Source organism: Argentina anserina, chromosome 6 (genome assembly GCF_933775445.1).
Source record: "Argentina anserina chromosome 6, drPotAnse1.1, whole genome shotgun sequence".
Classification (NCBI taxonomy): Eukaryota; Viridiplantae; Streptophyta; class Magnoliopsida; order Rosales; family Rosaceae; genus Argentina; species Argentina anserina.
Genome location: NC_065877.1, coordinates 31,271,629 through 31,287,793, shown reverse-complemented (window position 1 = coordinate 31,287,793; position 16,165 = coordinate 31,271,629). Strand labels below are relative to the sequence as shown.

General features: G+C 36.7%; 1 protein-coding gene and 1 pseudogene across 1 annotated transcript; one reads left to right on the top strand and one right to left on the bottom strand.

Moving 5' to 3' along the window:
* Positions 1-9,683: 9,683 nt before the first annotated feature.
* Positions 9,684-11,282, bottom strand: LOC126797288 (protein MICRORCHIDIA 7-like; annotated as a pseudogene).
* A 365-nt stretch (positions 11,283-11,647) lies between these two features.
* Positions 11,648-15,697, top strand: LOC126798797 (3-oxoacyl-[acyl-carrier-protein] synthase, mitochondrial). The gene is made up of 14 exons (XM_050525856.1): positions 11,648-11,781; positions 11,869-12,098; positions 12,201-12,308; positions 12,395-12,466; positions 12,604-12,690; positions 12,892-13,043; positions 13,579-13,659; positions 13,758-13,791; positions 13,895-13,961; positions 14,057-14,133; positions 14,542-14,602; positions 14,728-14,810; positions 15,221-15,292; positions 15,521-15,697. Exons 1-14 carry the CDS (start codon positions 11,679-11,681, stop codon positions 15,683-15,685), a joined length of 1,392 nt encoding a protein of 463 aa, XP_050381813.1. The 5' UTR covers positions 11,648-11,678; the 3' UTR covers positions 15,686-15,697.
* Positions 15,698-16,165: the final 468 nt, after the last annotated feature.

Here is a 16,165-nt window from a genome sequence, read left to right as displayed (position 1 = left end):
GATTCTGAGTTCAAGAATCCAAAGCAACGCATCTTGAGATCACAAGTTTGGGTGCAATAATCAAAATCAAGCCCTGTTTTGAGAATTTGATTGAAGGTTAGTAATTTAGCAACATCAGTTTCAAATTTCTTTAATTTCTTTGTAAAGTTGGCTTCAATTTAATCTGGGTTGTATGTAATTTGGGATTAGTGGTATGATGTTTATGATTTGAAGTTTGTTTTGAAATGTGTATCAATGAAACACGAAATTGGTCAGAGTTAGAAGCTAGAGAAAGTTTTGTTTTGGTTAGATTGCTTTGGGATTTCGGGTTCATCTGTTATTGTTGGTTGTTAGTTTGGTTTGCAGTATGATTCTTGATTCTGTGCATATTGAGGTTTGCTGGTTCTGAACATAATTTCTTGGGTAATTGAATGATGTTTGAATGGGTATATAATAATTTCTGATAATAAAAGGAATGTACTGGTGGCAATTTGTATTATTATCCATCGGAGGATGAATATTGGTCATTTGGTTCAAAGGAGATGACATTTGTAGTTTCTTTGACCTTATTGGTTTATCTTGAAATGTAGATCATGTGTATGTCATTGTTTCTTTTCAATGCCTTTATGACAGACATGAGCTTTATAGGCTGATGCTGATAGAGTGCTCTAGCTTTTTACAGAGCCTACTTGTTTGAGGAATCTAAATTAGTGAAAAGAATGGCGAGCTAGGTTTGAAGGACTACAATGTTAGACCTCTAGTGGGATAGAGTGTTAGACATCTAGTGGGACAGAGTTAGTTATTTGGCTTCCCTCTGCCATCCGTTTCTCCTAAGTTTAATTTAGGAGTTCTTTGTCTGTTTTAAAATTGCACTGGAAAGCTGATGCTTTAGTTTTAGGGGTGCTTCTGTTTTGATTGTTTACCGTTGTTAGTAATTAAGCTCATATCTCCTATGTATATTCTTACTTTTGTTGATGGAAGTTTGTTAGTTATAAGGTATAAAAATAAAAGTAACACATATAGGGTAAATATACATAGTAGAGACAGTGGGTTACCACTTGGGCAATGTTGTGCCTGAAAGTTAGAAACTGATTTAAGCTACTACATTATGAGGTTTTTGCAGTTGACTTTTTCTTTTGGGTTTAATTCTGGTTTGCCTTTCTATATTGTAGCTTTACTGATTTTCTTGCATGATACTTATGCTGGCGCTATGCGTCTGTACTTGGTGTTGCTTTTGCATTAGATGTGATGCACCTATTTCTCTATTAGGTGTGTGCGCACACTTTTTAAGCTCATAATATTTACAATGTGTGTTCAATGAAGCAGGATAGCAAGTGTTCCGATAATCTTGTAGAGGGTAGATTTTCACTGTAATATATCAGAGATGCTAATAATGTTACAGTTGGATAATCTTAGTTAGGGGAAGGCAAAACTGCAGAGTTTTTCCAAGTTAAGAGTAGTATGAGACGATTTTCCTTAAGTTGAGAAGAGACTGGCGAGACATATGATATACAATATTAGATTCAGTCATGCATGTCCTTTGTTTGACAATTGAGGCCTCAGAATACTAGAAGCTTGCTATTTCCTTGGATATTATCTTTGCTACCGTATGTTTATTACCTGGTTTCATAGTAGATTCACTTCCAGGTAATCTTCCTCTTATATCAACAACTATTCCAATTTACTTTTACTTACCCACATTAGCTAGTAACTGACACATCATGCGACTGTATTTCATGTCACTTCCTTTTGCTATCTCATCAGTAATTTACCCTGATGCCTGCATCTGTAGTATTGATTTAGGCCTTACATAATAAAAGGTATGAAACTACTTGATGAAGGCTTTCCATGATTGTCACCTTCTTGCTGTGGCAGCTTGACTGCTGTTTAGGTTTTCCTAAAAGCAGCTGTCTAGGTTACCACCCTATAGAGTGCCCCAATAATTGGTGCATTGTGATATAATGATAGTCTGATATACCATATAGGTTCAAGCAGTCTGTCCAATCAATTAACCAAATACACAGGTGCTTGCTTGTACCTTATGATTACATTATGGTTTAGTTTTCTTCCATTTTTTAGTTCATATGTCGACCCTCATATACATATATTATGAGATGCTTCATTTCTGAATGGAAACTTATCACGATATGGAAAAATTATCATTTATAGGTAGATTAATATATCTTGAGTTTAAGTTTCAGCTTTTCTCACATTTATGCAATGTTTAGGTAAATTAATATATCTTGCCAAATCTTACCGAAAGACTTTGATTAAGAGGCTAGGTGTTTGTTAAATGTGACATCTGATCGAATTTTACAAATTCTGAAATTCAGAAGTGATGCTAAGTACATGTTACTGTGTTAGTAATACAATCCCCAACATGTTAGTAGTTAGATCACTTAGATGCATAGATTTTTAGTGTACCACATGTGTATCTAAATAAGTTCAATTACTGTTATGATTAATTTAAACATCTCTTGCTGTTTTGAATTCAATCAAATTAACATATATTCATCTTCTGCATTCTTTAGGTAAATAGCGATTCTGATTAAGGAGAGAGCTGCAGTAACTTACAAAACAGTGGTGTTCCCAAGGTATCTCCTCAAATTCGAACCTTAACAACAGATGAACTATATTCTTGAACATCATGTTAACTTATGTATTTGGTGACATGTGCATGGTTCCTATATAGTTGTGTACTTGATTGTGTGTTTTCATTACGTATATGTGATAGATGGCAAATTCCAAAGAACAAGCTAGTTGGAATGAGAATTTAGTTGAAGTTTTTGTTGACTTGTGTATCAAGGAAGTGCATAAAAATTCAAAGCCAGGTTCTCATTTTAGTTCAGCTGGATGGAAGACTATTGTCAAATCTTTTGTTGAACAAACCGGAAAAGATTATACCAGAAAACAACTTAAAAATAAGTGGGATTCCCTTAAAGGTGACTGGAAATAATGGAAAACATTGAAGAGTTTAAAAACCGGTCTTGGGTGGAATCCCGTACTCAACACCATTGATGCGGATGAGGAGTTTTGGCGTGAACATATTAGGATACGCGAGTCAGTTTCTTTCAATTTATTTATTGATAAATATATTTTTACAATGGGCTGTTTTTCATACATCTTATGATAATTGCTACTGTTTTTATGCAGAAAACAAAGGAATATGCAAGGTTTAGAAAAAAAGGAATATCACCCGAGTTTGAAGCCAAGTTGGATCAGCTGTTCTTAGGTACTACAGCCACTGGAAAGCATGCACGAGCACCATCTTCTACACTTCCTATCCCAGATAGTCCAGAGGAAGGTGATAATGATAACTACCATGAAGGTAGTGGTGACTCTGATGAGAGAGATGTATCCACAACACTTTGCCTAAGAGGAAAATAAGTGAGAGAGCTTTGAAAGATAAGGAAAAACTTCCTGCAAAGAAGGAGAAGGTTGGGGGTGCTGCTCAGTTGGCCAAAGAAATTGGCAGAATGTGTTCGACAATTGAAAGTAGAAGTACTGCATCTTCAACGGTGCATAATGCCCGCACTAGTATTGCTGAAGTGATGAAAGATGTCACTACATTGCCTGGAGCTGAGCAGGGCACTAGGTTGTGGTTCTTTGCTACTCGACTGTTTTTGAGTCCAGAGAAGAGAGAGATGTATTGCACTATGGATGATCCTAACACGAAGTTAGAATGGTTGAACTTTGAGATGACCGAGAAATGAGCTTATGCTATTTATGAGAAATTATTAGTTTCGTATTTTCATATCTTACCTCAAGTTGGAATGTTACTCAAGACCATGAAACTATGTTTTATCTTCTATTTTTCATCATGTTGACACCCTTTATATATATGCATTTGAGTTTTGTTATATTTGTGTCTCTATTAAATTGTTGATCATTACATAATATGAATAGTTTTCATTTATATGATTTACATGTTTAGCCCTTGAAATTTGCAGGTTTTGTCATTGAATTATGAACAATCCAGGTCATGATGATGAAGTTGACGAAGAGATATTCTTGCGAGCTGTGCAACTTAATGCTCTACTGATTCAACATTATTATGAGAAGTATGTCCACAAAACTCCTTATATGACATCTGAACAAACAGGTTATAGGTGGATGATGGAAGTTTTATGTGGGAATGAAACCCGGTGTTATAATGCTTTTAGAATGCAAAAGGATGTATTTTATCGCTTATGTACTGATTTAGAAGTTATTAACAAGGAGTTGTTAGGTTCAAATAGAACTAGTCATATGGAGGTCGTGGGAATGTTATTGTATTTGTTAGGACAAGGATGTGGAATTAGATCGGTAGGAGAACGATTTCAGCATTCTAGTGAAACCGTGTGTAGATATATTAGTGAAGCAATGGATCTAGTGTGTGAGCTAAGTAAAAAAATAATTAAGCCAGAGGATCCTGAGTTCAATGGTGTTGCACCGGAAATAATGAGGGATAGAAAATATTATTCATATATTAAGGTAATTTTATTGTTTGGTTACAAATATTAGACAATATAATTATCTATAGTAATTTTCAAATAACAACATTATTCACAGGATTGCATTGGGGCTATTGATTGAGTGCATATTCCTGCTTCAATTTGCGATGACGAAAAAACTCCATACATTAATAGGAAAAGATTTCCATCACAAAATGTTATGGCGGTATGCAATTTTGATATGCAATTTATCTTTGTATGTGCTGGTTGGGAATGGTCAGCTCATGATACAAGAGTATTACAATCGGTTCTTCGAAATCCTAATATGAACTTTCGTCATCCTCCACCAGGTAATATATTTAATTTTAGTCAAAAAATTTCATTTCAATTCATGCTTCAAATGACATTTTCACAAATTTTATTACATGATAATTTTATAGGAAAATATTATGTTGTGGATTCAGGATATCCCACTTTGCCAGGATATTTGGGACCTTATAAAGGGCCACCACAACACTTCCAACAATATCGTGGCCGAGAACTAAGAAATAAAAGAGAACTATTTAACCAAGCACACTCTTCACTTAGAGGAGTTATAGAACGCTCATTTGGAGTTTGGAAAAAAAATGGAAGATTTTAAAAGACATGCAAGGATATTCATTCGAGAAACAAGTGAAGATTGTCATCACTACTTTGACACTTCATAATTATATCCGAATATATGCACATCGTGATAGACATTTTATTCGAGGCGAAGAAAGGGAAGGTGGTGGAGATGAGGAAGATGATGATGATGATGATGATGAAAAAATCATCATGGCGCACAAGAAATGGATATATTAAGAGACATGATTGCTCAAAGTTTGATGAATGCACGTGATTGAGTATTTATGTATTGACATGATCCTAATCAAAACCAAATTATCAATATCAGAGTATATTGGTTTAAGATAATTTTAAAATTATCCAATATTAATATGCCATATATTTTTAGGCATTTTTTTAAACTAAAATTAGCTAAAAATTATCTTACATGTCTAAATTGGTCATTTGACAAATTAAAAGCATAAGCTAGTTTGAATTTACCAAACTCTTTGTCATTACTTTTGTCACTAACAGCTACTTATATAAGCCAGTTTACCAAACAGTCTGCAACTTTATTTATCAGCCACTTATTTTCAGAAATCAGCATAAGCCGACTTTTTTTATAAGTCCAGCTGTACCAAACACACCCTATACAAGTGAGTTTTGTTCAACACTTCCCACACGAGGAGAAGGAGAGAAGATGGTAATCGTTCGCATTGCCAAAATGTGATATTCTAGTAGTTGATGCCTTGGAAGACCCTGAAGATGTAGCTCGAATTCCATATGGATTTGCAAATTCTACAAAAGAGAAAAGGCCGAATCTTTTATACAAACCACTGAACAATCATTGGAATTCTTACCAACGGTTGCGAAGGCACCCTGGGAAATCAGAATTTCTCATGAATAAAAGAACCCATATCGCCCTCTTCAATCATCATGTTCTTGAATCATTTCATCTTCTTCCTCAATGTTTTACTCCCTCTCTACCTTTTGTATCTGTATCATGTGAGGATGAACAAACTTGTGATATTTAAGGCTAAAAGCAGAATAACAAAACTGGAGTGGTATTTGTTTGAGTTGGGAAAATCACTGTGACGGCTACGAAGCCAATGTTATTTGAAACTGAAGAGATGGGAGAGCCTCTACAAGGGGTAATTATGGACATAAGATTTTAAGATGAAAATATGAGTGTGGTTTGTAAAAAGTGGAGTGCAAATTTCACTCCCTAATAATGATTTATGCAAATATACCAACAATAAGTCACACCATATATAGAGATAGAGAAAACAAGTCGTCGAGTATAATCTCTAGCAATTTTTTTTCTTGCTCTTTATGCCTTCTACGAGAAACCTTAGTTTATTCCTTTTGGCGTGCTTTCTTACACTCATTCCATCTTTGCGTCCCTATGGCAACCAAACGTATGGTGAATCACGCCTCTTTCACCATTTATCTCTCATCTTTTCCAATCAACTTTTCCTATTAGATCCAAGACCCAAGGTTACTGACGTCGGGATCCTCCTTCTTTGGGTTGGATTTAGTAGCAGCGACGCCAATGAGGCCTCTGGCCAAAGTAGAGATCAACATTGATGGGTGGCCATTGAGTGGCTACATGCTGTTGTTGTTGGTGAAAGGGTGCAATTCCAAATTAGGGTTCCCCATAGTTGGGTTTGAACCTAGGCTTTTGAGCCTGATCTAAACTCAAAATTTAGATTAATTATTAGCCTATTGTATGCTTGTATAGATAAGTCTTATAATAGGCTCAATTTTTTATTTCTCTATTGCGCTCAATTTTTAGATATTAGATCTATCATGTGTACAAAGTTTGAGTTTTCACTCAAGACATATTGTATGCTACTCGACAACAACAAAAAAGTATGTAATGATTATTTCAGCTTTTGTTATAAAATTTTAAAAGATGCTAAATCCACTTCTATTTGTCACATTTTAAATGTGTACATTCATTACAAAACACAAAATCAACATGTCAACATTCATGATTATCTTAATGTGTATAATCGCACTACTTCATTAACTTTAATTTTACCAAACTTTATACTTCTCACATTGCACTTCACCCGTAAAGTATTTATAATCAAACGGGTTCTAAAGAAGACTTTCGCAAATTGAAAAAGTGTGGATGCATCATGATTCAAATTTTCAACCTCCATAATATGTTGTTAAATCATCTTCTCTCTCACTCTGGAAGAGTTTGAAAGACCTCAATATCACAAATCATCTTAAAATGGTCTTTGATTCCTCTAAATCTCATATTTTCCCCCATTGCAACTCATAGTTATCAGAGAGCAGCATTTTGGGTTGTTTTTGGGTTTGAAGTTCTTACAACATGAGAGAGAAGATGATTTGACATTGTGTAGGTAGATTAACCACAAGGCATGGGATGATTTCAAGCTAGATAATTATTCGTCCACCAATAAAATGTATTAAGAATGTCCCCTCTTGAATGCCTCCGATTTAATAATATTGGGATATGTTAGGTTTTTAGGAAAACAACATCTTTAGATCCTCATTGAATATGAGAAACAAAAATTAACAAAAAAATTATATTTTATTATCAATTACCAAACTTTTGGGGTGAACTACATGTGACGTCTGGCTAGGAAGCTTGTAGACATGTAGGTCACATATCTCACATTGCCTAGTTGAGAGTGGTAGTTGTTGTTATATAAGCTAGGGGTGGCAATGGTACACAATTCCATTCCAACCAATTTATATACCAACCGTACCAAAATATATTGGTATACCACTAAATTGGTACATGGTACACGGTACAGTATACCGTACCATACTTCAAAAGATGGTTGGTAGGTGGTACAAATTTTTCGTGTACCATGGTATGCCGTACAAACCGAAATAGTAATTTTATGAAAAAAACCCTAATATATGCATTCATGGTGAGTCGAACTTGGTATTCTTCCATGCAAGAAGAAGCTAACTACCACTAGGTTATCATTACAATTATAACAACTCATGTAAAACAATATATATTCTTAAAAACTATATATATCCATAAATATTTCAGCCGTAGATTTAATGAAAAATAAATCTAAACCGTAAATTTTTGTTAAATTTATAATTTTTGGACTTTAACATGTTTAATTTATGACTTTGTACTTGGTAATTTGGTTAAAGTTGTATAAAATTTTGTATTTGTGTTGTTATTTGCTATTACTTATTTGGATTTAATCTTTAAATTTTTGGGCCATAAACATATTGGTAGAAGCCTATTACCAACCGTACCAACCGAGTACCAACCATACCAATTAGTTGGTATACCAACGTTATTGGTTGGTTTAAATGGTGAATTTTTCATACCAATTATATGTTAGTTGGTACATGGTATTAGAAAAATGATGTTGGTATACCTACCAATCCACCCATAATATAAGCAGGGTTAGCTTTTCAAAGTGATGATGTATTTTGGGGTGCAACATAAATAATAAAACCTTGCGGGCTAGGGGGCCGAAAGTAGACAATACCTCAGTTACTTGGACTAAGATGTTACATATGATATTAGAACTTGTCCCCTGGGCATAAATGTGTGACAAGGATGTCGGCCCTTAAGAGAGGTGGATGACACCTGGCTAGAAAGCTATCCCACATTACCAAAGGGAGAGTGGAAGTTGTGCTTATAGTAGAGTCAACTTCTCATAGTGAGGATGCATTCTGAGGTGCAACCTCAAAAACAAAACCGTGCAGGCTAGTAGGTCAAAAGTGGAAAATATCTTAACTAATGATTGGCTAAATTACATCTTTTGAATTTAGTGCCGCAATTTTTTCTCACTCCTCTTGCTCGTCTTGTAACAGCTCAACCAAAAGTGCATTTTATGCATTTGTTGTTTCAAGCACTTTCTTTAATATAGTTCTTTCTTCTTTCAAAACTGAGATTTATGTATTTACCTTTTCAAGCTCTTTCTTCAACAAGTTATATTCTTCTTTCTCTCATTGTGCACTCTCATCTTGCTTCTTAATTTCTTCTTTTGCCTTTTTAAAACTGTGCACGCAATTCTCTTTCAATAATTCGATAAACAAAAGCATATGAAGAAATTGAAGAACTATCTCAAGGATAATAAACAGTTATACACATAACATAGATCGCCTAAATTAGAGATCTAAACACACAAATTCTAACCATGGAACCCTAGATTGTGAAGACAATCAGATGCCCAAAGTGTGGAACAAACTTGGGAATCAACGATTGAAAGAGTTGAATTCGCGATGAATCGAGCGTCCGATGGAATTTTGAAGTTACGCCTGGAGAGGTGGAACTTAGAAGGAGTTTTATTCAGTGAAATCCCTTCCAAAATTCCCCGTTGAAATCTCGTGCAATTAAAATCCCTCCATTTTTTTTTTCCAAACGAGGGATTCGACCCGGAGGAATCTGTAATCCCTTTTAAAAGTTATCTCCCTCGTTGGAGTCCTCTACCTAAACACAGTGTAATAGTATTTACTTCCTTAACATCACTTCGTGACTTTCACTTTTTATTTTGCACATCAGCAGCCCTTGATTCTCCTTTCTTTGTTCCTTCACAAGTCTAAAACCACCAGTTGAAGGGGAACACCAACATTGACATAGTTTCCCTTGGAATTGAATATTGTGGTGGTTAGACTATTAATTCCACATGGTAAGACTATCGCTGATAAGGCTTTGTTGTTTTTTGTTGAGTGTTATTCTTGCATATTTCTATCTCTATTGGGAGGTTTGTCTGAAGAAACTTTTTGGCTTTTGTGTGGAGTTGCATTTGTGCTCGAATATGGAAGTGTTCTCTTCCGAGAAGACAACTTAGCAAGATTTGAGTCTAAAACCATTCTTTTGCGTGAAGAGGGCTCTTCTAGATTCGAATCGAAAATTGGTCTCATCCGTGAAAATGACTTGTTTGAGTTTGGATCTGAAACAAGTCCACTCTGGCTGGATGACCTATTTACAACTTCCCATGTTTCATTAATAGCCTTTTTATTGCGGCGTGGAGCATAGCTAATCTTACGAAAATTGGTAGACCAATACCCTCTTTGCGTTTCTACTATCTTCTGCTTGAGTTTGTCAAGAAGTATGGTGTGTTCAAACCCCTGCTTACCATGATCTGGGTTGATATAATTGGCTTATAAAACACCTATAACACTGCGACCATCACTTCCTGCAGTATTCCATACCCTCCAGAATGGCGTGATCAACCTATTCCGATGATAAACATTGAACCCTTGAACATCAAGATGGTTCTATGCATCTTTGACAATCCAAGAGTGATCATAGCAACCATATTTGTATACTTTTTAGTTTTTCTCGTACTATATGTCTCCTCTTATCGGATAATTTAGGTCTATATGTGATCTGCTCGAACCACATCATATCATTCAAAACATTGTGATGCTTAATATCCTTGCCGCGAAGAATAATTCTAAAATTGGTGGGGAGCCGCAAGTAGAGAATTGATGCATAGCTTCTTAACGAGTGGTCGTAGGTCAAAAAATGATGAGAGTTTGGATACTTCTCAGCCATTTCTATGCTCTTCTCATCCCAGTTCGAGCCTTGCATTTGAATATCATGAGGATTGTTGTCCAAGTCAAGCTCCAAATTTCCTTCATCGTCCTCCCAAAGGTTGTATATGATTATTCGAATGCCATATTGCTTCATCATAGTAAATTGACGGTTCAAGTTTGCCTCACTCTCAAATGGTGACCATTCTATTATAGTCTACAAACTTTTGTTTCAATTTTCACTTGAGGATCAAAACATCTTGGTAGGATCAATCCCTCATCTTCTCTTGTAGTCCACCATGGGAACTACAATATCCTCTTTTTACGTGCTCCTTAAGAAAGTAATAGACACCATTCCTATATTTTGGTTTCTAGCAGTACTAGGGAAGAAAATAACGTCAGCCCCAAGCCTCATGGTACTTGTTTTGAAACCATTCCCATATTGTCCAATAGTGTCTGCCATCTTGCTTTTCTCTAAGTACCCTAATGACATGCACTTCCTCATCTTCTCTGGGTCCATCCCACCACTGTTGTCTTCAACTACAAGCATTTTGTTGTCGTCTTTCTTGTTGTCACACATGTCTATATTAACATAGGTAGCATTGATGTGCACCTTATCCAATGCATTGTCCAGAAGCTCTGCGAAAGCCCCGAGAGCCCACTTGTGACTCGTCGCGTTAGAGTGCAAAAACTTGGAGTGTATTCTAGCATGATCAAACCCACTAGTGGAAGAAGAATCCATTTTTCCACGGGTACGCATGGAGCTCCTTCGTATTCCCCATCCTTCCAAAGCTGCTTGGTCCACCTTTCCCCATAACCAATGCTGGATTTGCAAAGCTAGGCATTCGAGCTTTCAAGGTTGAATGAGAAAGAAGTTTATAATGTGTGATGAACTGTGAGTATGAGAGCCCCTATATATAGAGGCACTTCCCTAAGGTATAATCATCACCCTTTTGGTTTAGGAATCCTTTTGTGAGCAGAAGTTAATCAAGTTGATGCATCCTCAGGTTCAGGATTCTTCTCTTATTAGGCTAAGGCCCAAATTAGTAGAAAACCCACACCCGAATAAGGCCCAAAACCATCCTCACCGTACCAGAGCATAGCGAAGACAAAAACCTTGGCTTAAACCCAAGCATAAACTAAAGGCATATGTCTTCGAAGTTTGAAGTTTAGAGAGCTCTGAAAGCTATGGCTGCTTCTTCAGGTTGGCGTAAGCTCATCACTCGTCGCATTTCCTCTTCTTGTTTCGACCCACCTCCACTTGTTCACTCCCGCAGAGTCGTCGTTACTGGTATTAGTCCTCAGCCCCTTTATTGCTTTCTGGTTGATTCTAAGTTTGATTGTGTTGATGAGGTTAATGGTGGTATTGGGCTTGAAGGTTTGGGCCTGGTGACGCCGTTGGGGTGTGGGGTGGAGACGACATGGAAAAGACTCATCGACGGCGGTTGTGGCGTTAGAGGGTTGACACTTGTGGATCTCAAGATGAATGGGTTTGATTCAGAGACTCAAGCTCACTCTTTTGATCAGCTCACTTCCAAAGTCGCCGCAATTGTGCCCACTGGAACCAGTTCCGGTGAATTCAATGAAGACTTGTGGCTCAATTCTAAGGTAATCAATGTAAAAAATGGACCTTTTTGGGTGGTCAGCTATATGCTATTTGGAAATGTGGTTACTGAAATGTGTGTGTTTGCGTGATTAAATCTCTGGCAGAAGCATCGTTCGATTGCGAGGTTTATAGGTTATGCATTGTGTGCTGCTGATGAGGCACTTAGAGATGCTAATTGGATGCCCACTGAGCCTGAGGAGAAAGAAAGAACGGTAATTTCTGAAAAGATTACAACTTTTTTAGTGCTTTTAAGAGAGTCGTTATGTGTTGGTATATGATTTAACTTGGAGAAGGACAGGGTGTCTCGGTTGGTGGGGGAACCGGAAGCATCAGTGATGTATTGGATGCTGCACAGTTGATTTGTGAGAAGGTTGGTTTTTCACTAACCTGTGAGGGTATAGATATAATTTGCGTAGTTTATTAACGCGTATCTATGTATCTATGTAACCATGTTATGGCAGGAAATTATTTGGCTTGGTAATGTGCTATTTCTGTTTATTTAACCAGCGTCTTCGTCGGCTCAGTCCTTTTTTCATCCCGCGAATATTGATCAACATGGCAGCTGGTCATGTCAGCATGAAATATGGATTCCAGGTGTGTGAACAACCTACATTCTAGTACAGTTACATATATAAGAAGTTAACAACAATTAAACTGAGATATAGGTCACTAGTTTAGAGATGGAAGAGTGCCGATACAGCAAAGATGCACGGCATAGTTAGAGTGCCTTACGGAATTGTTTTCCAATAACAAAAGAAATCCTTGCAAGTAATTTGGTATTGATTCTGAACATAGGGACCAAACCATGCTGCAGTAACAGCATGTGCCACTGGTGCACATTCTTTGGGTGATGCCACAAGGATGATTCAATTTGGAGATTCAGATGTTATGGTGGCTGGAGGCACAGAGTCTAGTATTGATGCTTTATCAATTGCAGGATTTTGCAGGTATAGTGCTGGATAATAATACTATGGGCCTTTATAGTGCTCCATGTGCTGCAGTCCTTGTTTTGTTTTCAATATCTTTTGGAACTTGCTGCTGGGAAAATATAAACCTTGCTAATGCATCTTTCAGTTCTTCTTTCACTGGCATCTAACTCTTCTTCTAGAACCATTGTAACCGGAAAGTTCCTTGTGAACCTAATGATACTGTCCATGACTAATCTAACCGATGGCGGAAAAGTGGTGAAATTTCATTTATAAAAATACATTAGAAGGACTTCACCGAGTAATATGACAGAATCATTTTTTTTTCTGTATGATTAACACATATCAAACCATGGTTTGGCAGTCACTCTCTCTCTCCCTCTCTCCCTCTCTCTCTCTCTCTCTCTCTCTCTCTCTCTCTCTCTGGGGTCAAATGTTTAGGATTGAATTTCTAAACTACAATGGTTGGATTCTTTTGCAAAATTTGGCTCAATTTATCAAGGTTTTGTTCATTTTTCTTATCGTGTCTAATTTTTTTTCCTTTCTCAATTTACAGGTCAAGGGCTTTGTCTACAAAGTACAATTCCTCCCCACAAGAAGCATCACGACCTTTTGACTGTGGTCGGGATGGATTTGTGTAAGTAACATATTCTTTAAAGGTTTGTTCCACAAAATGCATATTCCCTGTATCATTCTTGATGCTTCTTGTTACCTAAACCCTTACTTTGAACCCAGGATAGGTGAAGGTTCTGGCATCTTGGTTTTGGAGGTAACTGGAACTTTTCCTTGAAAATTCACTTTCTCTCTATCTTCTTTCTTTCCTGCTCTTAATTGGTGTAATTCTCTTGTGATGGGGTAAATTTCCAATGAAGGAACTTGAGCATGCAAAGAATCGAGGTGCAAAAATTTATGCAGAAGTTCGTGGTTATGGGATGTCAGGTTGGTTAATCATAATCGGTTACAAGCAACAAATCTACTTTGTAATAATCTGGTAATTTCAAAATATATTAGTGTTGACAGTAGACACTGTACAGGTGATGCATATCACATTACTCAACCACATACTGATGGAAGAGGTGCCGTTCTAGCCATGACTAGTGCATTGAGACAGGTAACCACATGTTGGAATGCATGTATATTCTTCAAAAATTTCTCTCATATTAGTTGAACTTGGTATATTCATGGAAAGTGACAAAAATATACTTGAGTCTTCAACTTTTATTTAAATTTTGGTATGTTTCTTCTGTGGTACCACATATATCATGGGCAGATTAGGCAGTCAGTTCTGTGAGAATGGTATGTTTCTTCTGTGGTACCACATATATCCTTGCATGATAATTGTGAACCCCGTTAGAGTCTGGGTATGATAGTGATTGCAGTAAATTACTATAATCTGATACCTATAGAATGTATAGTAGTGCCATCTTTAGTAGGTTTCCCAACAGATTCTTCCCTCAATAGTTAAATGTATATCAAGATCATTGGGGCTTTTAATAATGCAACTGCCTCCCACTTGCAGTCCGGGCTTCATCCTCACCAAGTGGATTATGTAAATGCCCATGCTACCTCAACACCTTTGGGTAAATCATTTCACACTATATGAATTGCTACAATGTTACATTTTCCGGTGATTGCTTTAGAATGTAAGTAAGTGCTAAAACTAGTATAGCTGTGGCTCATACTAATATTTCTGTCTATCATTCAGGTGATTCAATAGAAGCCAATGCTATCAGAAACGTGTTCTCCGAACATGCAACATCAGGTTCTCTAGCTCTGTCCTCCACAAAGGTAAACATGAAATCTAGGCATGATAGCTTACCGGACATATGTTAGTTGCATATTATTGTCAATTACATTTCGTAGTCTGGGTATGATATCAGCTTAGCACTTTTTTTCTACTTGGTTTTTTGGGGGTATATTTTTCATAGGATTTTTTTGCATAATGCATGTTGTTTCTTTATAGATCAAGCTTCATGTACAGTTTAGACTCCACGTATTTACAGAAAGACTTCTGTGCGAGTAAAACACACTTGCGAAAAAGAGCTAGTTACTGTTCCTAATATAAAATTGGAAGCAGCTAAATGTCCATTTCTAGATAAAGTTCTTCACTTTTGTTATCTATAGTGCTTTGCAAGCAGTGATCATACAGTATATATGTAAGTTGTGTTTTGTTCTAATTTCCTTTTTATTAACTTCAGGGAGCTGTTGGACATCTCCTTGGTGCAGCTGGGGCTGTTGAAGCAATATTTTCTGTTTTGGCCATACACCATGTAAGTTACTGTATTATGCCTCTAAACCCTATATGACTGATATAGCTTCTTTGAAGATCCATGATAAGGTCATATACTAGCATTCCCCTTTCGAGCTAATATTCTGAATCAAGTGAGTTCACTTGGGTAATAATAACGCAACAGCTCGTGGACTTGGAAACATTAGTGAATCTGAATTTTTTTGCACTAATGGCCTTTCCTTTGATTCAAATCTATGTTTTATTGCAGGGAGTTGCACCACTAACACTTAATCTCTCAAAACCAGACCCACTATTCAATGATGCGTTTATGCCTTTGACGGCGTCAAAGGAAATGAACATAAGAGCAGCTTTATCCAACTCCTTTGGCTTTGGAGGAACAAATGCGTCCCTGCTCTTTACATCTCCTCCCTGAATGTTTGGTTGGTTAAATCTTCTCTTCAAGATTGTGTACCGTGAATGTAATCCAAGTGCAAGAAGATGGAGTTCATCGACTGCCCCAGAGTCACACTTGTAATGATAAATATGGGTCAAAACCCTTCATTACGAAATTCGGATAGGACGAGGTACATGGGTTTAAGCGGAATCTGTGTCAAGCATGGGTAGCTGCTATCATGGTTAGCTCAATATGAAGATTATAGATAGCAATTCATGATAGTCAAATTCCCACTACTGTAGTTTTCAGGTTACTTTGGCTTTGGTACAGGAGAAGGTTAGGCTGATATCTTTTGTGGGACAGAAAAGAAAGAGTAGGCTTCTTCTGAATGCAATTTTGTTTGATAGTTTTTGCTGATGATCTGCGGCTTTGAATCTTTCGACTATTGTTCTGGGCAACAAATTTGGAAGTTGGAAATAAATTGCTGTATTCATTTTCATAAAGTACATAATAGAGAGT

Coding starts and splice junctions, on each gene's coding strand:
- LOC126798797 (XM_050525856.1), top strand. CDS start 11,679: ATGGCTGCTTCTTCAGGTTGGCGTAAGCTCATCACTCGTCGCATTTCC. Junction 12,691..12,891: donor GCATGAAATATGGATTCCAG/GTGTGTGAACAA, acceptor TTCTGAACATAG/GGACCAAACCATGCTGCAGT. Junction 15,293..15,520: donor CTGTTTTGGCCATACACCAT/GTAAGTTACTGT, acceptor GTTTTATTGCAG/GGAGTTGCACCACTAACACT.